At 46.5% G+C, this 23,221-nt stretch overlaps 1 protein-coding gene across 1 annotated transcript in view; it reads left to right on the top strand.

Moving 5' to 3' along the window:
• The window catches only part of LOC147113152 (dynein axonemal heavy chain 8-like), a 1,456,516-nt gene that overhangs the window by 363,470 nt on the left and 1,069,825 nt on the right, over window positions 1–23,221 (top strand). The window contains exon 14 of the mRNA XM_085998053.1: window positions 6,075–6,299. Within this exon, the coding sequence (XP_085854179.1) occupies window positions 6,075–6,299 (225 nt within the window). The remainder of the gene's footprint in view (window positions 1–6,074; window positions 6,300–23,221) is intronic.

Below are 23,221 nucleotides of genomic sequence, written 5' to 3'. Positions count from 1 at the left end.
AAAAGTTATCCACCTTGTGTTGTAGGGGTATATCTTCATTACACATTGCCTTGATAGCCTTCTTGAATGTTTGAACGAACCTCCCGGCCAATCCATTAGTGGCTGGATGATATGGGGCGGATGTGTAATGCTTAACACCATTGTTCTTTAAGAACCTCCGGAACTCTTCAGACACAAACTGTGGTCCATTGTCGGAGCAAATCTGTTCAGGCAGCCCATTCCTGGCGAATATGGTTCGTAAGACTGTGATAGTTTTTTCTGTGGTGTTTGAGGACATTTTTATTACCTCTGGCCACTTTGAATGTGCATCCACCACAATTAAAAACATCGAGTCCATAAATGGACCAGCAAAATCAATGTGCACCCTTTGCCATGGAGATGAGGGCCACTCCCATGGATGTAGAGGGGCTTGTGGTGGGGCGTTTTGGACCTTCTGGCATCCTGTACAGCTCTTGGTCATCTCTTTGATTTCTCTATCGATTCCCGGCCACCACACAAACGCTCTGGCTAAGTTCTTCATTTTTACCCCTCCCAGATGACCCTCATGAAGCTCATTGAGCACTCTATCCTTCAATTTGGGTGGAATTACTACTCTGGATCCACACATCAAGGTTCCTCTGCCCACTGACAGCTGTTCTCTTCTCGGCGAGAATGCTGGCAGCAGTGGTTCGCCATGTGCTGGCCATCCCTTCACCGTTAAATCATAGACCCAGGAGAGTGTCAGGTCATTTCGTGTTTCCTTTTCTATGTTTGCATTCGTCACAGGGAGACATTCGACTATGGTCGAGTGGAATATCTCCACTGGATCCACTGCAAGTTCTTCTTCCACCGTCGGCAACGGTAGGCGCGACAATCCATCAGCATTCCCATGCTGTTTAGTTCCTTTGTACTCGATGTCATATTGGTGTGCCCGTAGGAAAAGGGACCGCCTCTGTAGCCGTTGCGCTGTCATTATCGGTACGCTCTTCTGAGGGTTGAAAATGGAGACAAGAGGTTGATGATCAGTTAGTAGAGTAAATTTCTGTCCGTGCAGGTAGTGATTGAACTTCTTCACCCCCCACACCAGGCTGAGGGCCTCTCTGTCAATCTGGGCGTAGTTACGCTCGGCTGAAGTTAACGAGCGTGACGCAAAAGCTATCGGCCTGTCTGAACCATCAAGGAATTTATGTGACAGTACCGCCCCAATGCCGTAGGGAGATGCATCACACGCCAGTCTTATCGGTAGTGATGGGTTGTAGTGAGCCAATACTTCTCTTGAAGTGATTTGGTCCTTACTCTTCTGAAAGGCCCGCTTACATTCATCGCTCCATTTCCATGCTACTCCCGTTTGTAGTAGGGCGTTCAGTGGGTGCAGAATTATGGACAAATTCGGCAAAAACTTATGGTAGTAATTCACCAATCCGAGGAATGACCTCAGTTGCGACACATTTTCAGGCGCTGGAGCCTTAACTACCACTTCAATTTTGTCAGGGGACTTATGTAACCCCTCTTCATCAATCACGTGGCCACAATACGATATCTGTTTCTTAAAAAACTCGCACTTGAGGCGATTGGCTCGTAGCCCATGTTCACGTAGTCTAGTGAGCACCTGCTCTAGGTTGGCAAGGTGTTCACTGTCATCTTCACCTGTCACTAGGATGTCGTCCAAGTAACACTGAGTCCCCGGAATCCCTTGCAGGACTTGTTCCATCGCTCTTTGCCATATCGCCGGAGCTGATGCTACTCCGAATACCAGTTGATTATACTGGTAAAGACCTTTGTGAGTGTTTATCGTGAGATACTTCCTAGCGGATTCTTCAACCTCCGCTGCAAATATGCTTGTGCAAGGTCAATTTTTGTAAAACGCTTCCCTCCAGTTAGTGAGGCGAAGATATCTTCTATCCTCGGAAGAGGATATTGTACTGTGTGAAGGACTGGGTTCACTGTCACCTTGAAGTCCCCACAGATGCGAACCTTCCTTGGCTCCTCAGACTGATTGTTTAACGTTTTCTTCATGACAGGAACGATGGGTGTCGCCCACTCGCTCCAGTCTACCTTAGATAACACGCCTGCATTCTCCAGATTCTCCAGCTCTGCCTCAACGGCTGGGCGAATTGCATATGGTACCGGTCTTGCTTTGAAAAACTTGGGAATTGCATTCTCTTCTATTTTTATCGAGGCGGTTACGCCTTTAAGAGTTCCCAGTTCTTGTTGAAATACCTCTTTGGCGTTAGCTAACATTGTTGACAATCGTCCAGGAGTGACGTCGTCCTCCTTTTTACCAGCCACCGCCAGTGCCTGAATGGAGTGCCAGTCTAAACTTATCTTTCTGATCCATTCACGTCCCAATAACGGTGGTCCACCATCTTGCAGTATGTACAGATACAATTTCTGTATTTCCTTGCCGTTCTATTCGACAGGCACCCTTATTTTCCCTCTGGGGTATACTTTTTGCCCCGTATACGTCTTCAAGACAATGGATGTCTCTTTCAAGGGTATGTGTGAGAATAGCCGCTCGTAGTCTCGTCGATTCATGATGGTTAGAGCTGATCCTGTATCCAATTCCATTTTGACTTGGGACCCTGCTATCGTGAGGGTGACCCAAATGGTTCGGTGATCCTCTTTTGCGATTACGTTGTGAAGTTTGAGACAGCTTAGTCTCTTGTTCCCGGATTCACTATCGCTCATCTGGTCTTCGGAACTACTGTCCGTCATCTTTTGTACTTTCCTGTACGGTTCCTTAGTAGCCTTTTTGTTGTCATTGGTCTTCTTCCCAGACCTTGGCACATTGGATACAAAACTGGCTTAGTGGCAGAAGGCAGAGGGTGATGGTCGAAGGTTGTTTTTGTGACTGGAAGCCTGTGGCCAGTGGGGTACCACAGGGATCGGTGCTGGGTCCCTTGCTGTTTGTGGTCTACATTAATGACTTGGATATGAATGTAAAGGGTATGATCAGTAAGTTCGCGGATGATACAAAAATTGGTCGGGTGGTAAATAGCGAGGAGGGTAGCCTCAGTCTGCAGGACGATATAGATGGGTTGGTCAGATGGGCGGAACAGTGGCAAATGGAATTTAACCCGGAAAAGTGCGAGGTGATGCACTTTGGGGGGACTAACAAGGCAAAGGAATACACAATGAATGGAAAGACCCTAGGCAAGACGGAGGGTCAGAGGGATCTGGGTGTGCAAGTACACAGATCCCTGAAGGCGGCGGAACAGGTGGATAAGGTGGTAAAAAAGGCATATGGGATACTTGCCTTCATTAGCCGAGGCATTGAATATAAGAGCAAGGAGGTTATGATGGAGCTGTATAAAACACTGGTTAGGCCACAGCTGGAATATTGTGTGCAGTTCTGGTCGCCACACTACAGGAAGGATGTGATCGCGTTAGAGAGGGTGCAGAGGAGGTTCACCAGGATGTTACCAGGGCTGGAGCGCTTCAGCTATGAAGAGAGACTGGGCAGGTTGGGTTTGTTTTCCTTGGAGCTGAGGAGGCTGAGGGGGGACATGATTGAGGTGTACAAAATTATGAGGGGCATAGATAGGATGGATGCTGAGGAGCTTTTTCCCTTAGTAGAGGGGTCGATAACTAGGGGGCATAGATTCAAGGTAAAGGGCGGGAGGTTTAGAGGGGATTTGAGAAAGAACTTTTTCACCCAGAGGGTGGTTGGAGTCTGGAACTCACTGCCTGAAAGGGTTGTGGAGGCAGAAACCCTCACAACATTTAAGAAGCATTTGGATGTGCACTTGAAATGCCATAGCATACAAGGCTACGGGCCAAATGCTGGAATATGGGATTAGATTAGACAGGGCTTGATGGCCGGCGCGGACACGATGGGCCGAAGGGCCTCTATCCGTGCTGTATTACTCTATGACTCTATGACTCTATGACCTGCAAACTCGTGCAATGTGTCCCATCTTTCCGCATTGCCTGCATATTTTGTCCTTGGACCAGCAGTCCTTCTGGTCATGGGTTGTTTTGTCGCAGCGATAACATTTTGCAAATCCCCGTGACATTTCGTGGGTGCCGTATTCCTGTGGCTTTTGCTGTATTTCCGCAGCTCCCCTTGCTGCTGCTTCATACGATACTGCCATGCCGAAAGTCTTATCTAGCGTCAGCTCTTTCTCTGAGAGTAACCTCTTCTGGGTTCCTTCACTCAGGAGTCCACAGACAAATTTGTCCCGTAGGGTATCTGCCGGTCCTGCTCCGAACTGGCAGTGCTTTGATAGCTTGCATAGTTCCGTAAGGTAATCAGCATTGCTCTCATCTTTATGCAGATTTCTCCTGTGGAATTTAAATCTTTCTGCTATCAGCAGCGGTGTAGGATTTAGGTGTTCCTGTAGGATAGCAACAATTTCGTTAAAACTCTTCGCCTTCGGTTTGGCTGGAGTAATCAGGTCCCGCAATCGGCCGTACGTTCTTGCGCCCATTAAGTTTAGCAGTACCGATGCCTTTTTCTCATCGGCTACTTCGTTTGCCTCGCAATATACCTCAACTCTTTCCACATACGTGGTCCAGTCTTCTGTTGCATTATCGAAGGCAGTGATACAGCCAGTCTTCGGCATCTTGGAAATCTAAGATGGCGCCTCCCGCGCTTTGCCTTCTTCCCCGATTTAACAAAATGGCGCCTCCCGCGCTTTCTGTCTTCTCCGCTGTTGCTAGCGCTGTTGCTGGCGTTTTATGCCTTGATGGCGACGCCCTATGGTCTTCGCGCACTTCCCCCCGCGCTGCTGCTAACGCCGCTCTCCGTGGTTCCCGTGGCAAACTGCAGCTCCTCGCGGCTTTCTGCGCGTTTAATTTTTATTATTTCCCCGTCGTCAGAACAACGCTGCGGGACACTTGCCTCCCTCTTCTCGGGTCTGTACGCTGCCCGGCTTCGTAGCACCGGCCGTGCCCTGTGTGCTCCACCCTCTCTCTCTCCTCTTCCCGACAACGCTGCATCGGCCCCGTTGCAAAGCCACCCGCTCGGGCTCTAGACCGCCGCAGCCCAGGAAGGATCAGTGTACTACCTGCCACCAGCCCGATTAGCTGAAGCACCATTGACAGGATAACCAAGCCCCGCTCTCGACAGCCTCTCCTGCAAATCTTCAACTCCGCTGACTCAGAGGCGGATGCCCACGGTTGACGCCCGTTTCTTCTGTTTCTTTCTTCCTTCTGGCCTCGACCTCTGATAACTTTGCTTCAGGGATGGATCCCCATGAGGTGGTGCAGACTGTAGGTAAGTTCGTATCTGCTCGTCGCCAGTATTATGTCCGTGTATAATTGAGACATGGACTGCAGGAGTTGGTTATAACATGTCTTTACTGAATGGAGACAACCTGGAACTACTATGCAAATGTTACTACACAGGCTTATATACAGGGGTGGTCACTACTGGTACTGCAGTATACAGGGGCTGCAGAATATAGTTCCTTCTGCAAAGTACATACACTACATGCATAGTCTCTGTTCATTCTCCAAGTCGTGCCGTATTCCAAGTGCACCCATCTCTAGCAGCAACTGGTTTGTGCAGAAATCAGCAAAAAGTCCTTCAGCACCTGCCACACCACTCCCTGTCGACTTTTGCAACTTGAAACAACTATAGATAGCACCAAACACTTGTAGAATCGTAGCAATAGCCAGAAGAAATAAACCAGCAGCTAACCTGTAAGTAGATGATGATTCCTTTTAAATAGCGCTGCTGGGCGGGGGGGGGTCGTTCCTGCTGCTGAACGTGTGTCCAGCTGTGTGAAGTTAAGAGAGGTTGTTGGCTGGAGCGTTGAGCTCCTAAATGGCAACACTGACATCAACATTTTCACAGTACGTGCTCTAACGCCCTCACCAACATGGTGTCTGGCACGATTTGCCCCACAAGTGTGCTCGCACGCATCAGACGCCATTTTGGTACCCAAACGGCACCCGTAGCACCCAAACAATGGTCGCTACCAATCCCAATTTTGTGCCCATTTTTATATTCCTCTTTAGGACTGCCAACAGAGTTCTCGAAAGAAAATGCCTCTGCTTCCTTTCCACTAACAATAAGTTCCAGTCACACTGGATTATTTTTCTGCTTAATTTTTTTTGCACATATAGTCTGTCTCCTTTTCTGCCTACAGATAGGAATTCTAGCAATCCAAATACTGTGGACACGGGACTCAGAGGAAGCTCTTAAGTTGGCAAAAGACAGTAAAAAGATTATGCAAACAACTAATCAGAAGTTCTTGGAGATGCTGACCTCTCTTATCAGCCAAACAACACACGACCTGACTAAGTTTCAGAGAATCCAGTTTGAAACTCTTGTTACCATTCATGTTCACCAGAGGGACATATTTGATGACTTGGTATGTTGAAAGAATTTATATTTATATTTTAATTCCAGTTTGTTGCATTTTTATGCTGTTGGTTTATATCAACTGTTAAATCAGTCCCTATTCCTCCACTGTATTTGCCATTCCACGGAGGGATGAATAGTGTTCTGGCACCCTTTAGCACCCATTATTTAAGAATTTAAACTTTTATGCTGACATGAAAATTAAAAGTTATATTTTTCTGATCCTTATGTTTGCCTGACACTCCGTCACTTGCTAATGATTAATATTGATATGTTGTGGCTCGAAGTAATCTAATTGATAAATAATTAATTGATTACATAACTATATCAAGTAACAAATCATTATTATTGTCGTCATCCTTTATATTAACTAATTTATTTTTATATGATCTATAAATAACAAATAGAAATATTCAACAATAGGAACATAAACTGACATCCAGCCAAACTTGCAAAACACAGAAAGAAATATTAGGAAAGTAGGAAACATAGGAACATAGAAATTACTGGACAAAAAAAGCACAAGGCCCATCTGGTTCATCTTCTACCATCTTGTTAGTTGCATGATACTGTGGCGGTACCACCGGTTGTCCCTTACATTGAGATACATAATTCCCTTTAACTTACCTTTAAATGTATCTGTTACTGCACTCAGGCTTCATTCCTGTACTCTGCATGATGACGTCATGACGTCAGAGCTTGGAACCTTCTGGCAGTAGAGCTCGGAACCTGCTAGCAGTTGAGTTCGGAACCTGCTGGCAGTTGAGCTCGGAACCTGCTAGCAGTTGAGCTCGGAAACTTCTAGTCAGTCCTCGTGGCGTCCCCGCTGGGGAAAGACCTACACCACGGTGCTCCTACAGTCAGCCATCTTACCTGCTACCTTACCTGTTGTATTTAATCTGTTCCTGTAAATAAACAACTTATTTATAGTTCGTCGAAGTCGAACTCGATTATTTAGTGGCGATGCACACGAATCGCTACATTGGTGACCCAACGATGTGAGTATGGGAGCTCTTCAATTCCAACACTACAATTGGTGAACCCGTATCCGTGAACGATTTTCACGGTAGCAACGCATGCCTGAACCTCGTCTTCCCACAAGATGACCGACGCACAACCGACGAACAACCACGGAACAGCAACCGCCTGACACCGATTCCTCCAAAGGCGACCCCGTCTTTGCAAACGTATTCGCAAGGTAAGCGCAGCCTGGAGCAGATCCCGTTTGACACGGACAAAATTCAACCGGACCCCGTTTTTTTGTGAACAATTTTCACAAAAGAAGCACGCCATGGAAGCACCAGCCGTTTTGCTGTCGCGACCGCAATCCAGGGAGCCACAGTCTCCCTTGTGCTTTATAAAGGTAGAAACCCCGTTCGACGAGAACATCGATGCAGCGCCGACCACGCACTTGCTTACGGTCCCCGTACTCGTCTTTCCTACCGCCACACGGATCGCCCGCCTCTATGTCCAAAGCAACAGCAAGTATACATCTCTCCAAGCGTGGGGTACAGCATGTTCGGGCCCACAAAATTGGAGCGCGCCTTGCGGGGATACCACGAGGACTCACCCCCACGAAACACGAGGACGCACTCCTCGCGCACGAGGACCCATCCCTCGCGAACCACGAGGACCTATCCCTCGTGAAAAACGACAACTCCTTCTCCGCCGATGACGCACCAGCCCTTCAGCCTGCTGGTTGTGTTACCTACTACACGATTCGGCGTGAATAAAAAGCGTGCCGCCCTCCCGGCTGTGTTCTCCTAAATCTACAACAGTTACAAGTGTTGCCGCCCTCCAGGCAGAGTTGACCCCTCCTGAAAGCAACAACAACCTGGACCGTTGCCACCCTTTCTCCAGTTTTCCCTTTAACAAACGCAAACCTCTACTGACGCTGCACACATCGAGGACGGGTCCAAAGGGCATCCTGCGGCCGCGATCAGCCACGTGAAAGTTGCTGGCCTCACCGATCAGTGGTCAACGCAGTAACTCTTCACCCTCTGTTGTGTTAATGTCGTAGCACTATGGCACGCACCGTTCTGCGTGTTCCAGCCTCCTGAAGGTTTCGCTCACCTGTCGGCGAGTTCACTCACCTCGCCTGCCAAGTCCTTCTGGATCGCCTGTCGGCGTTCCTGCAGATTTCGTCAGAACAAGGACTTGTTCCAACATCAACAGAGTCATCGCCTGCGTCCGCCCGACCTGCCCGTCACTCTGACAAGGCCTGCTGTTTCGCACATCTCCACGGTCCTTCGCCTGACGGATACACTTTATTTGCCATGACGCGCGTAAGGATCCGCTCACGAGCAGCATCTTCAGACCTCGCCTACCAAGTCGAGACAGCATGACCGCTGTGACCACCAGCTCGTCAGACCATCTCATCCTTGGACTTTCGTTAAAGTGAATTCTGGGGGGGCCTATGTGGCGGTCCCACCGGTTGTCCCTTACATTGAGATACATAATTCCCTTTAACTTACCTTTAAATGTATCTGTTACTGCACTCAGGCTTCATTCCTGTGCTCCGTGTGATGACGTCATGACGTCAGAACTTGGAACCTTCTGGCAGTAGAGCTCGGAACCTGCTAGCAGTTGAGTTCGGAACCTGCTGGCAGTTGAGCTCGGAACCTGCTAGCAGTTGAGCTCGGAAACTTCTAGTCAGTCCTCGTGGCGTCCCCACTGGGGAAAGACCTACACCACGGTGCTCCTACAGTCAGCCATCTTACCTGCTACCTTACCTGTTGTATTTAACCTGTTCCTGTAAATAAACAACTTATTTATAGTTCGTCGAAGTCGAACTCGATTATTTAGTGGCGATGCACATGAATCGCTACAATACAATAATAATGGAGTTGGTGACTAATCATAACAATCCATCTCTATAAATTAGTCTACAACAGACTATGAGACGAGGAAAGCTTTGGGAACCATAGGTGCAAAGTTACCTGTCCCTCCCAAGCATGGTACACTTATCCTATGTCATGTCAAGGTTTAATACTTGTTGTGTTGGTACCTTTTTACCTAGACACAATTAGAACTCAGAACTCAGAGATTCAAACATGAAGTGCTTTATTCAAAGGGAAAGGGAAGTTCTGGAGAGTTCCGAACAAAGAGAGCTAAACTTAACCAAGAGAACACCCAACCATTTATCTGCCATGACAGCGCCACCACAGGTGGGAGGAGAACACACAATACATAACATATTCCTCCCCTCTTAAATGGAAGGTCCACATTATTCCTCAACAGGTAAGTTACTTTCAATGCACTCAACTAACCTAGGGTAGAGGTAGACTGCCTCAACCCCTGACTTTACCCTGGGGTTTATTCTGCCCCAGTCTTGTGGGTAAGTCGCTAAGCCTACAGATCCAAGCGTCTTGGAGGCCGCCGCTCTCTGACAGGATACCGGCGGTCATCGCTGGCTTCCACAGCAGCAGGCATTGACACAGGCCTAGATGGAGAAGGTGCCTGTGTCAGTCGAAAGTCAGGAGTTTGCACAGGTGGAACAGTCTCTTTGACTTCCTGTGTTGGAGAAGAGCACTGTGGCAAAGGATGCTGGTTTGCGGTATCATCCGGAAACAGTTCAGGCCAACCAGCCGTTGGAGCTCTGTGGCTGTCTCTGCTCCTAGCAACAGTTGATCTGTGTGTTTCTCCAGACGACGTCCTCAGCAGTCTCAACCGTGTAAGACACAGGGCCCGTCTGCGCGATCACCGTAGCAGGAACCCATTTTGGTCCAGTGTTGTAGTTTCGAGCTAGGACGTGCTCTCCTGGATGAAACCGTCTCTCCTTGGCTCTTTTCTCTCTCTTTTCAACTTGAGCTTGTTGTTGACGATGGACAACCTGCTCTGCCCTTGGAGGTTTGAGTAAGTCAAAACTTGTCCGCAACTGCCTCTTCATCATGAGCGAAGCGGGGGAAGTTTTGGTTGTGGCATGCGACTCGTTCCTGTAGGACAACAGGAAGCTGTTCAGACGTTGGTGGATTGAGCCCTGAGCTTGCGATGCCTTCAAGGCGTGCTTCAAAGTTTGCACGAACCTTTCTGCCTGGCCGTTAGTAGAGGGATGATAGGGCACAGACCTGATATGTTGGACACCATTCACATGCAGGAAGGTTGCAAACTCCTGTGATACAAATTGTGGACCGTTGTCACTTACGAGTTGTTCCGGTGAGCCATAACGGCTGAACATCTCACCAAGTTTCTCAATTGTTTTCTCTGCCGTGGTAGACCTCATCACAGCGACCTCCAGCCACTTGCTACGAGCATCCACAACCACCATAAACATCTTCTCTTCGAAAGGACCGGCGAAGTCCACATGTACTCGCTGCCACACTTCTGCAGGCCAATCCCAGGGGTGTAGGGTTGCCAGCTGTGGAACATTCCGGACCCTTTGACATGGGGAACATGTTTTGCCTTTCTCCTCAATATTCCCATCGAGACCTGGCCACCAGAAGTAGCTTCTTGCCATTTCCTTTATCCGAACCATCCTACTGTGGCCTGTATGAACTTGTTGCAGCATAGGTTCCCTCAGAGGTGGCGGAATGATGACACGGCGCCCCCAAAGAAGACAACCTGCCTGGATGGAGAGCTCATTTCTTTTTGAAACGTAAGGTTTCAAACTAGGAGAATCTTCTATAGCTCTCCTTCGAATGACATCGTCCATTACCTCAGACAGGACTGGATCGTTGCGGTTGTACCTTCGCACCTGAACTGCAGTGACAGGTGCTCCCTCCACTTGTCTAAAGTAGAAGATGTCTATCTGACGAGGCTCTGGGGGAGTAACAGGCAAGGGCAGCCTCGAGAGACTGTCTGCGTTGCCGTGCAAGTCTGATTTGCGATATTTGATGTCGTATGTGTGTCCTGACAACAGTAAAGCCCACCTTTGCATCCTGCTTGCAGCAAGAGACGGAATTCCGGTGTGAGGCCCAAAGATTGAAGTCAATGGACGGTGGGCCGTCAGGAGTGTGAACCTTCTCCCAAACAGGTTCTGATGAAATTTTCGAATTCCAAAAACGATTCCCAAGGCCTCGCGCTCAATCTGCGCATAGTTACTCTTGGTCTTGTTCAAGGTGCGTGATGCAAAGGCGATAGGTTTCTCTTCACCCGAAGGCATGATGTGGGATATGACTGCTCTCACACCATATGGTGATGCATCACGTGCTAGTTGCACGGGTAGCTTTGGGTCGAAGTGTGTCAGGACCTCCGATTTCAGCAATGCTTTCTTTGCTTGGGCGAAAGCTTCGTTGCACAGTTCAGTCCATTTCCATGTTTTGCCTTGACATAGCAACTTATGTAATGGCTTCAGCAATGTTGCTAAGTCTGGAATAAACTTCCCATAGTAGTTAAGTAGCCCCAGAAATGAACGTAACTGGCTCACATTCTGGGGTGCTGGGGCCTCCACGATCGCCTTGACCTTTGACGTCGCCTTATGCAGGCCAGTAGCGTCAATCACGTGCCTCAGGTACTCAACTGAAGACTGAAATAATTCACATTTGTCTTTACGAACTCTGAGTCCGTACTCTTTCAGTCGTTGTAGTGTCTGTAAGAGTCATGAAAGTTTAAGAAAGAAAATACTTTAAAATATTGGTTAAAAAGTATAATACAGTTAATTTACCTGACTGACTTATTGTATTGAGAAACCCTCTATTTTCTTGTTCCAATAGTATAGTCTGAGATACCCCCTTTATTCTTGCTACAATGGTACAGTCCTTAAGCTTGTCACATGGTATCCAGCCATTTTACAGCTCAAGCTCCACGAGGCTAGAGAGAAGGTAAAAGCTTTGATGGCTGGAGCAATACAGTTTTTGACCGTGTTCGTTTAAACGTGTTTTGCTTTGTAATTCTGTTTGTAAGGTGTTACAGTAAACAGTTTAAAGACAAAGTTATGGTTTGGAACGTTTTATTTCGACACGTGCCTACTCGTTGTTAAAAGCCTCAAAGCTCAGTGGCTGCATGTTTGGAAATTACGAAGCGCCACTATATTAGTCAAAAACTAGCTCCCTAAGAAGGAAAGAACGGAATTGTCGGCGAACGTATACATGAATGGTCACGGAGCCAGACGACAATATAAGAAAGCAAAGGTACAGTGACTGTTACTTGCCTTGTTCATTCTATTGAGAAGCTAAATAAGAGCTGCGGGTAAAATGGCCGAGGCCTTATGGAGCCGTGAGGAGCTTCCCCCAGCCAGAAGGATTGTTGGCCAAAAGAGGGAAGTAAAGCTCACCCCAAAGGCAATGGAAGAGAAGTTACATAGAAGAATAGGTGCAAGGAGGACGAAATTAGCTCAGATAACTGGAAAAATGAAGATAATTGATTGTCTCATGGAAGATAATGCTAATATTAAGAAAGTTGACGACATCATGCATTATGATTTCTCCAAGTTGCATGAAGAATTTAATGTACTCAATGAAGATGTATTAGCACTTCTGTCTGAAGAAGAGGGAAACGCTGATCAGCACAACTGGTTTGATCTTAAATCATCCAGCATTAAGGACTATGTCAAGGCCACAGAACAGTGGATGTTAAAGATTCGTCAAGATGCTGATACAGCAGAGAAAGATAAAGATGACGATGAAGTCAGACCAGATGATAGCATTTCAGAGACTTCAGCCAGACTGAGCAAAAATCGAAAAGAAGGTAGCTCTGTTTCTGGACACAGGTCAGTCGCTTCTACCACATGCTCGTCGCGACGCATGAGAGAGGAGGTTGAATGGGCAGCGTTGATGGCGCGCGCAGCATCTTTAGTGGAGAAGCAAGCTCTTGAACGGGAAGAGGCCCAACTGCAGGCCCAAGAGACCCAACTGCAGGCCCAACAGGCCCAACTGCAGGCCCAACAGGCCCAAGTGCAGGCAAAGAAAGAACAGCTGGAGCTAAAAACAGCTATTGCGGTCTCAGATGCCAAGTTGAGTGTGTATGAAGATTATGAAGGCTCACAGGAGGGCATGAACGAATACTGCCAGTCAATGTAGTCACACAGAGTTGGATCCAGGGCACCTTCAAGAGTTAAAAGAGAGTCTGAAGGCCATGTCCTGGCATTACAGCGTGGAAGAGAGGCCTCTCCACTAATAGGAGCACGTGATGCTACCCCAGACATCAGATGGTCTAGACTAGACCCTGCTGATGACCACCAGAGGCCTGAAGACACAGAGAGAAGCCTATACCGAGTGATGCAACGTCAGAACGAAATTACAGAGATGCTTGTAAAACAACAGAATCTGTTTCGACTCCCTCAAAGAGACATACCAGCGTTCCAAGGCGACCCACTCAAGTATAAGCCCTTCATCAGATCCTTCGAACAAGCCATTGACTCCAAAACAGAGAGCAGCAGTGATAAGTTGTACTACCTGGGACAGTACACCAGTGGTAAACCACAAGACCTGGTCAGAAGCTGTGAACACATGAGACCGGACTGGGGATACATAGAAGCCAGGAAGTTGCTGCAGGAGCACTATGGTAATGAGCTGAAGATAGCCACTGCATATATTGAAAAGGCTATCAAGTGGCCACAGATCAGATCGGAGGACGGGGAGGCATTGAACACATATGTTCTTTTTCTCATAGGATGTCGCAACACCATGGAGGATGTTGAATTCATGGAAGAGATGGACAATCCTACGACTATGAGAATCATCATCTCTAAGCTTCCTTACAGGATGAGAGAACAATGGAGAAGAACAGCCTTTGAGATAATGGAGAGACGGAAAAGTAGAGCCAGGTTTGCAGACTTGATGAATTTCATAGACAAACAGGCTAAAATTGCTAGGGACCCATTGTTTGGAAACATCCAGGATGTCAGCCTGACTATTGATGGAAGAGTGAAAGCCAAGCCTGCTGAATCAAAGACTCTCAGGAAAGGTGGTTCCAGGGGAAGCAGCTTTGCAACTATCGTCACTCAGGCTGGGGAAGAAAAGTCTCAGAACTCATCTCCCAAAAGGAGCAGCACAGTGATGCCTGCTAATGCCTTTCAGAAGCCATGTTTATTCTGCCAGAAGAATCATACATTGGATTTCTGCAGTGACATCAAAGCACAGCCACATAAAGACAGAATCGAATTTCTGAAGTACAATGGCTGATGTTTTGGATGTCTCTCTCAGGGGCACCTGAGTAGAAACTGTAAGCAAAGAACAACATGCAGAGAGTGCACTCGGAAACATCCCAGTCTGCTGCATATCCACAAAGAAGAATAAGTCTCTAAGAAGAGTGAAGAAAACAATACCGACGAGAAGGTTGTTTCAAGTGCTCTGGTGTCGCTAGAACCAGAGACTTGTGGATTCACTGGGGCCGGTGAAAGTGATTGTATTCTTGCCATCGTACCTGTAAAGATCAAGTCTAAGAGGAGTGAGAAGGTTGTGGAGACTTACGCCTTCATGGATCCAGGTAGTTCAGCAACGTTCTGCACAGAATCACTCATGCGACAGCTGAACGTTAGAGGCAGAAGAACAGAAATCCTATTACGCACCATGGGTCATGAGAAGTCAATGCAAAGTTATATCCTGTCAGACTTAGCAGTGTGTGGACTTGGAGAGTAGGACTTCATAGACCTGCCTAATGTTTTCACACAGAGGGAGATTCCTGTTAGAATAGGGAACTTAGCCCTGCAGAAGGATGTGGAGAGATGGCCTTACCTGGAAAAGGTGCGTCTCCCATATATTGAAGCAGAAATTGGCCTATTGGAACCAATGCCTACAAAACTATGGAGCCATGGCAGGTGATAAACAGCAAGGATGACGGACCCTACGCCGTCAGGACAGCCCTTGGATGGGTAGTCAATGGACCAGTAAGGAGAGATGATGGCAACAAGTCAAACAAGGAGCAACGACAAAATGTAACAGTTAATCGTATCTCTATCGCAAGCATTGAAGAGCTGTTGATACAGCAGCTCAACGCAGACTTTTCAGAACGCAGCTGTGAGGAAAAGACAGAGATGTCACAAGAAGACCATCAGTTCATGGATTTGATGACAAGGTCTACACAGTTCATTGATGGCCACTATCACATTGGTTTGCCACTGAGAAGACAGACCGCGAAGATGCCGAATAATCACTGCATAGCAGAGCAACGCACCATCAGTCTCAAGAGAAAGCTGAACAAGAACCCCGACTTTCACGAAGACTACAAAGGCTTCATGAGAAACATCATAGCGAAAGGCTATGCTGTAAAAGTGCCCGAGGAACAGTTGAACAGAGACGATGGAAGGGTCTGGTACATTCCTCATCACGGTGTGTATCACCCAAAGAAGAAAAAGATCCGTGTAGTGTTTGACTGCGCCACCTCATTCAGAGAAACTTCACTGAATGACCAGCTGCTTCAAGGTCCTGATCTTACTAATACCCTCATTGGCGTCTTGACGAGGTTTAGACAAGAGCTTGTTGCCATGATGGCAGACATAGAATCAATGTTCTACCAAGTCAGAATCCCTGATGAAGATGCTGATCTTCTGCGTTTCCTTTGGTGGCCAGATGGCAACGTTAGTCAAGCTATGGTGGAATGTAGAATGGCTGTACACTTGTTCAGAGCCACATCATCTCCCAGCTATGCAAGCTACACTCTCAGAAAAACTGCAGAAGATGGCAAAGGCAAAGCACCATCAGAGGCTGTGGAGACAAGCTTCAGAAACTTTTACGTCGATGACTGTCTGAAGTCCATGTCAACAGAAGACGGTGCCATTGCACTGTCAAGAGACCTTAGAACTCTGTGTTTGAATGGAGGATTCCATCTGACTAAGTGGATAAGCAACAGCAGAGCAGTTCTTGCTTCTATCCCAGAAAAGGAAAGAGCCACTGAAGTCAAAGATCTGGACCTGAGCCACGATGTCCTTCCTATCGAGAGAGCTCTTGGTGTACAATGGTGCATTGAGTCAGACACGTTCAACTTCAGAATAATGGTGAACGAAAGACCATCCACAAGATGAGGGATTCTCTCCATGGTCAGTTCCATCTACGACCCTCTTGGATTCCTGGCACCACTCATTCTGCCGGTGAAGCTGATCCTACGAGAGCTGTGTAGAGACAAGAGAGGATGGGATGAAGATATCCCAGAAGGTCAAGCTCAGAGATGGCTCAGATGGTTGACAGATTTGCAACAACTTTCTAGCTTCAACGTCAGTAGGTGCATCAAGCCTGTGAGTTTTGGAGTTACCAAGACGGCTCAACTACATCATTTCTCGGATGCCAGTGAGGACGGCTATGGCACGGCTACTTACCTCTTGCTGACAAATCAACAGGGCCAGAAACATTGTGCCTTCCTCATGGGGAAATCCAGGGTGGCTCCGCTGAAGCAGGTCACCATCCCGAGACTGGAGTTGACGGCAGCGGTTGTTGCAGTTAAAGTTGACCAGGTGATGCGGAAAGAGTTACAGCTCCCATTAGAAGAATCTGTCTTCTGGACGGCTAGCACGACGGTGCTGAAGTATATAGAGAATGAGAAGATACGCTTCAAGACCTTCGTAGCAAACAGAATCTCATCCATTAGAGAAACTACACAACCATCTCAATGGAGGTATGTAAACACCTCATTAAACCCAGCAGATCAAGCCTCACGGGGATTGAAGGCTGAAAACTTCATGAGGAGTGAAACTTGGATACAAGGCCCAAGTTATCTGCTGGAAACAGAGAGATCATGGCCAGAAAGACCAGATATGCCAAGTCAGATTGCTGAAGACGACGTCGAAGTCAAGAGATCAGTCACAGCAAATCTCATAACTACGAAAGAGAACTCTGACACAGTGAACAAGCTTGCTAACCATTTCTCAGGATGGCACCAGTTGAGGAAAGCAGTTGCACAGTTTCTAAGGTTGAAAGAGTTGCTGCTACACCTGAGCGGTAAGAGAAAAGAGTATCGAGCCACTATCCATCAGTCTGAAAGTAACCCTGATAAGCAGAGAATGCTTCTACAGCAATATATGCACCAGCACAAGACCACATTTGGTAAGAATTCATTGACCGTGGAGGATTTGGCCAAGGCTGAGATGGAGATAGTTTGCTTCAGTCAAAGACAAAGACATCCAGAAGAAATCGAAGCTTTACAGCAAAATACTCCAATCAAGAAAGGTAGTCATATCTACAAGCTGGACCCTACACTGCAAGATGGAGTACTGAGGGTGGGAGGGCGACTAAACAAATCTGCTATGCCAGAGGAGGCCAAGCATCCTGCTATCCTTTCTAAGGACCTCCGGGTTGCTACTCTCATTCTTCAGCATATACACCAGAGTATTGGACACAGTGGGAGGAACCACGTGCTTGTGAAGCTAAGACAAAGATACTGGATTCCAGGAGCTAATTCTGTAATAAGAAAAATACTCTCTGAATGCATTGTTTGCAGACGGTTACACAACCCTGGAAAGACCGATCACAAAGCTCTGCCTGCTACAAGAAGCAGCATGAAAGGTTCCTAACAAAAAAAAGTGGACATTTATATTGTAAATATGTTGAACTCATTCGTTTATGACTCTTAAGAATGTTTGAGTAATTGATATGCATCATGTGCCTAGTCAATTAGGGGCCGGAATGTAAGAGTCATGAAAGTTTAAGAAAGAAAATACTTTAAAATATTGGTTAAATAGTACAATACAGTTAATTTACCTGACTGACTTATTGTATTGAGAAACCCCCTATTTTCTTGTTCCGATAGTATAGTCTGAGATACCCCCTTTATTCTTGCTACAATGGTACAGTCCTTAAGCTTGTCACATGGTATCCAGCCATTTTACAGCTCAAGGTCCACGAGGCTAGAGAGAAGGTAAAAGCTTTGATGGCTGGAGCAATACAGTTTTTGACCGTGTTCGTTTAAACGTGTTTTGCTTTGTAGTTCTGTTTGTAAGGTGTTACAGTAAACAGTTTAAAGACAAAGTTATGGTTTGGAACGTTTTATTTCAACATGCGTCTACTCGTTGTTAAAAGCCTCAAAGCTCAGTGGCTGCATGTTTGGAAATTACGAAGCGCCACTACAGTGTCGCATCCAAGTTCAGAAGATGATCCTCCTCATTTGTCCCAGTGACAAGGATGTCGTCCAGGTAGCACTGGACTCCTGCCAGTCCACTCAAAGTCTGATCCATGTGGCATTGTGACGTAAATCAGCGTGCAACGCCGACTTTACAAGCACGAACTTCGACCCTAGTGCTGAATTCAGCACTGGGTCCTAAGCACGCCACAAAGCAGGCTGACAGTGGTGATGCCTGCACCTCTTAAAGGGCACACACATCATTCAGTTAAGTTTGGATTTAAGGTTTTGGGCTGGGCTTTTTTGATTTTATTGAAGTGGAGCAAGTATCAGTAAGGGAACATTTAGGGAACAATGATCATAGTATCATAAGGTTTAAATTAGCTATGGAAAAGGACAGGGAGCAATCTAGAGTAAAAATACTTAATTGGAGGAAGGCCAATTTCAGAGGGTTGAGAACGGATCTGGCCTGGGTAAATTGGAATCAAAGATTGGTAGGCAAAACTGTAATCGAACAATGGGCTGCCTTTAAAGAGGAGATGGTTCGGGTAAAGTCGAGGTACATGCCCACGAGGTGGGAAGGTAGGGCAACCACAGTCAGGGCTCCCTGAATGATGAAAGAGATAGAGAGTAAGATGAAGCAGAAAAAGTGGGCCTATGACAGATGTCAGGTTGAGAATGCAAGTGAGAACCAATCTGAATATAGAAAGTTCGGAGGGAAAGTGAAAAAGGAAATAAGAGGGGCAAAGAGAGAATATGAGAACAAATTGATAGCTAACATAAAAGGGAATCCAAAAGTGTTCTATAGGCATATAAATATAAAACGGGTAGTAAGAGGATGGGTGGGGCCGATTAGGGATTGAAATGCAGACCTACGCATGGAAGCAGAGGGCATGGCTGAGGTATTTAATGAGTATTTTGCATCTGTCTTTACCAAGGAAAAAGATGCTACCAAAGTCATAGTGAAAGAGGAGGTAGTTGAGATACTGGATTGGATAAAAATTGATAAAGAAGAGGTACTAGAAAGGCTGTCTGTACTTAAGTGATACATGTTGGTAGAAAGAAGGAGAAGAGGTAATATAAACTAAAGGGTACATTTCTAAAGGGGATGCATGAACAGAGAGACTTGTGGGTGTATGTGCACAAATTGTTGAAGGTGGCAGGGCAGTTTGAAAAAGCGGTTAACAAAGCATACGGGATCCTTGGTTTCATAAATAGAGGCATAGAGTGTAAAAGCAAGGAAGTTATGATGAGCCTTTATAAAGCACTGGTCCAACCTCAACTGGAGTATTGTGTCCAATTTTGGGATCCGCACTTTAGGAAGGATGTGAAGACCTTAAAGAGGGTTTAGAAAATATGCAAGTAACATTCATGTCACACAAGTGCCAGGCAACGACTATCTCCAACAAGAGAGCGTCTAACCACCGCCCCTTGATATTCAATGGCATTATCTTCGCCGAATCCCCCACCATCAACATCCTGGGGTTACCATTGATACATAAATACTGTGGCTACAAGAGCAGGTTAGAGTTTGGGTATTCTGTGGCGAGTGACTCATCTCCTGACTCCCCAAAGCATTTCCACCATCTACGAGGCACAAATCAGGAGTGTGATAGAATGTTCTCCTCTTACCTGGATGAGTACAGCTCCAACAACACTCAAGAAGCTCAACACCATTCAGGCTTGATCGGCACCCCATCCACCACCTTAAACATTCACTCCCTCCATCGTGTACCGTGGCTGCAGATTGTACCATCTACAAGATGCACTGCTGCAACTTGCCAAGGATTCTTCGGCAGCACTCCCCAAACCCGGGACATCTACCACCTAGAAGGACAAGGGCAGTAGGCACATGGGAAACACCTCCAAGTTCCCTTCCAAGTCACACACCAACCTGACTTGGAAACATATTGCCTTTCCATCATTGACACTGGATCAAAATCCTGGAACTCCCTTCCTAACAACAGTACGGGAGTACCTTCACCACATGGACTTCAGCAGTTCAAGAAGGCGGCTCACCACCTCCTTCTCAAGGGCAATAGAGATGGGCAATAAATACTGGCCTAGCCAGCAACACCCACATCATAGATTCATAGAAATTTACAGCACAGAAGGAGGCCATTCGGTCCATCTTGTCCATGCCAGCCGACAGAGAGCTATCCATCCTAATCCCACTTTCCAGCTCTTGGTCCATAGCCTTGTAGGTTATGGCACTTCAGGTGCATATCCAAGTACTTTTTAAATGTGATGAGGGTCTCTGCCTCTACCACCCTTTCAGGCAGTGAGTTCCAGACCCCCACCACCCTCTGGGTGAAACAATTTCTCCTCAAATCCCCTCTAAATCTCCGACCAATTACTTTAAATCTATGCCTCCTGGTTGTTGACCCTTCTGCTAAGGAAAATAAGTCCTTCCTACCCTCTCTATCTAGGCCCCTCATAATTTTATACACCTCAATAAGGTCTCTCCTCAGCCTCCTCTGTTCCAAAGAAAACAACCCCAACCTATCCAATCTTTGCTCATAGCTAAAATTCCCCAGACCAGGCAACATCCTGTAAATCTCCTCTGCACCCCATCTAGTGCAATCACATCCTTCCTGTAATGTGGTGACCAGAACTGCACGCAGTATTCTAGCTGCAGACTAACTAGTGTTTTATACAATAGCAAAATACTGCGGATGCTGGAAATCTGAAATAACAACAGAAAATGCTGGAAATACTCAGCAGGCCAGGCAGCATCCGTGGAGAAAGCAACAGAGTTAACGTTTCAGGTCTGGGATCCTTCATCAGAACTGGAAAAAGTTTTACACAGTTCAAGCATAACCTCCCTGCTCTTATGTTCTATGTCTCGGCTAATAAAGGCAAGTATCCCGTATGCCTTCTTAACCACCTTATCTACCTGTCCTGCTACCTTGAGGGATCTGTGGACCTGCACTTCAAGGTCCCTCTGATCTTCTGCACTTCTCAGTGTCCTACCATTTATTGTGTATTCCCTTGCCTTGTTAGCCCTCCCCAAATGCATAACCTCACATTTCTCCAGAGTGAATTCCATTTGCCACTGTTCTGCCCACCTGACTAGTCCATTGATATCTTCCTGCAGTCTGCAGCTTTCTTCTTCATTATCAACCACACGGCCAATTTTTGTGTCATCTGCAAACTTCTTAATCATACTTCACACATTCAAGTCCAAATCAATGATATATACCACAAAAAGCAAAGAACCCAGTACTGAGTCCTGCGGAACCCCACTGGAAACAACCTTCCAGTCACAAAAACACCCTTCAACCATTACCCTTTGTTTCCTGCCTCTGAGTCAATTTTAGATCCAACTTGCCACTTTGCCTTGGATCCCTTGGGCTTTGCCTTGCGGGACCTTATCAAATGCCTTTCTAAAATCCATATAGACTACATCAAATGCACTACCCTCATCGATCCTTTGTTACCCCCTCAAAAAATTCAATCAAGTTAGTCAGACACGACCTTCCCTTAACAAATCCATGCTGACTGTCCCTGATTAATCCGTGTCTTTCTAAATGAAGATTTATCCTGTCCCTCAGAATTTTTTCCAATAATTTTCCCACCACCGAAGTTAGGCTGACTGGCCCGTAATTGCTCGGTCTATCCCTTTCTCCCTTTTTAAACAATGGTACCATGTTAGCAGTCCTCTGGCACCACACTTGTTGCCAGAGAGGATTGGAAAATGATGGTCAGAGCCTCTGCTATTTCCTCTCTTACTTCTCTTAAAAGTCTGGGATACATTTCATCTAGGCCTGGGGATTTATCCATTTTCAAAGATGCTAAACCCCTTAATAGTTCCTCTTTCACTATGTTTATTTCATCTAATATTTCACACTCCTCCTCCCTGATTGCAATGTCTGCATCGTCCCTCTCTTTTGTGAAAACAGACACATTAGGGCTGGATTTTGATACTGGAGGCGTGTAGGAGGCGGGACTACAACTTTTGGGGTTGTAGTCCCGCCTCCATCGAGTTGTGGCCAACCCACGCGATTTTCACTTGATTGACCTTGTTGAGCCCGCCCAGCGAGCTCAGCAGGCCAATTAAGGGCCACCCAGCAACAGGTGATGTCACAGATTGACATTTCATCTGTCAAGAGCTTTTGACAGATGAAATATCAGCATTTGACAGCTCTTTGAAGCTGTCAAACACTGACAATCTGTACACTAAGTTAATTCCTTCCTCTCAGGCTAATTTAGAGATCGCTCCAGAACAGAAAGCTGAATGCTGCAACTTTTGACAGCTTGCGGCCATTCTGCTTTCTGTGCCGGTGAGATGAAGGACTCCCGAGACCTGAAGGAAGGAAGGCTGTAAAGGTAAGTAAAGGTAATTAAACTTCTTTAAACACTTTACACACAACAAACACACTTACCTCTGCACTCATGCACACATCACTCACCTGAACACCGGACATCTCGAACCCTCCAAGCCCTTCAGCCCGACGGTCCGCCTCGCTCACTTGGCGTGGATTGGAGCCATCAGGAATCCCACACTTCAGGAATAAAAATAGGGATTAGGCTAAACACTGCCTGTTAACGACCTGTTAACAGGCGGTTAATTGGCACTAATCCCCTTCCCGCCTCTTGCTCTTAATGTATTTATAAAACATCTTTGGATTTTCCTTGATTCTCCTTGCCAATATTTTTCATGCACTCTCTATGCTTTCCTAATTTCCTTTTTAATTTCACCCCTGCACTTTCTATACTCCTCTCAGCTTTCTGCAGTATTGAGTCCTTGTTATCTGTCATAAGCTTCCCTTTTTTTCTAATGTACATCCCAAGTACTAATAAAAAAAAACTGTTTGCAGTTCACTTGGTTTATCAATCAATGAATTACGATATGAAGTGCAGTCACTGTGCTGTAGGCAAACCTAACAGCCAATTTGTGCACTGCTATGTCCTCCAATCTGCAAATAGTCCAGTTTTGTTGGTGTTCATTGAGGGAGCAATGTTAATCAGAACAGTCCAAAGATGTGCGGGTTAGGTTGATTGGCT

Source organism: Somniosus microcephalus, chromosome 9 (assembly GCF_052327205.1).
Source record: "Somniosus microcephalus isolate GS21.2 chromosome 9, FLI_Smic_1.0, whole genome shotgun sequence".
Classification (NCBI taxonomy): Eukaryota; Metazoa; Chordata; class Chondrichthyes; order Squaliformes; family Somniosidae; genus Somniosus; species Somniosus microcephalus.
Note: the sequence above shows the minus strand (reverse complement) of the source record. Positions and strands in the feature narration are given on the sequence as shown.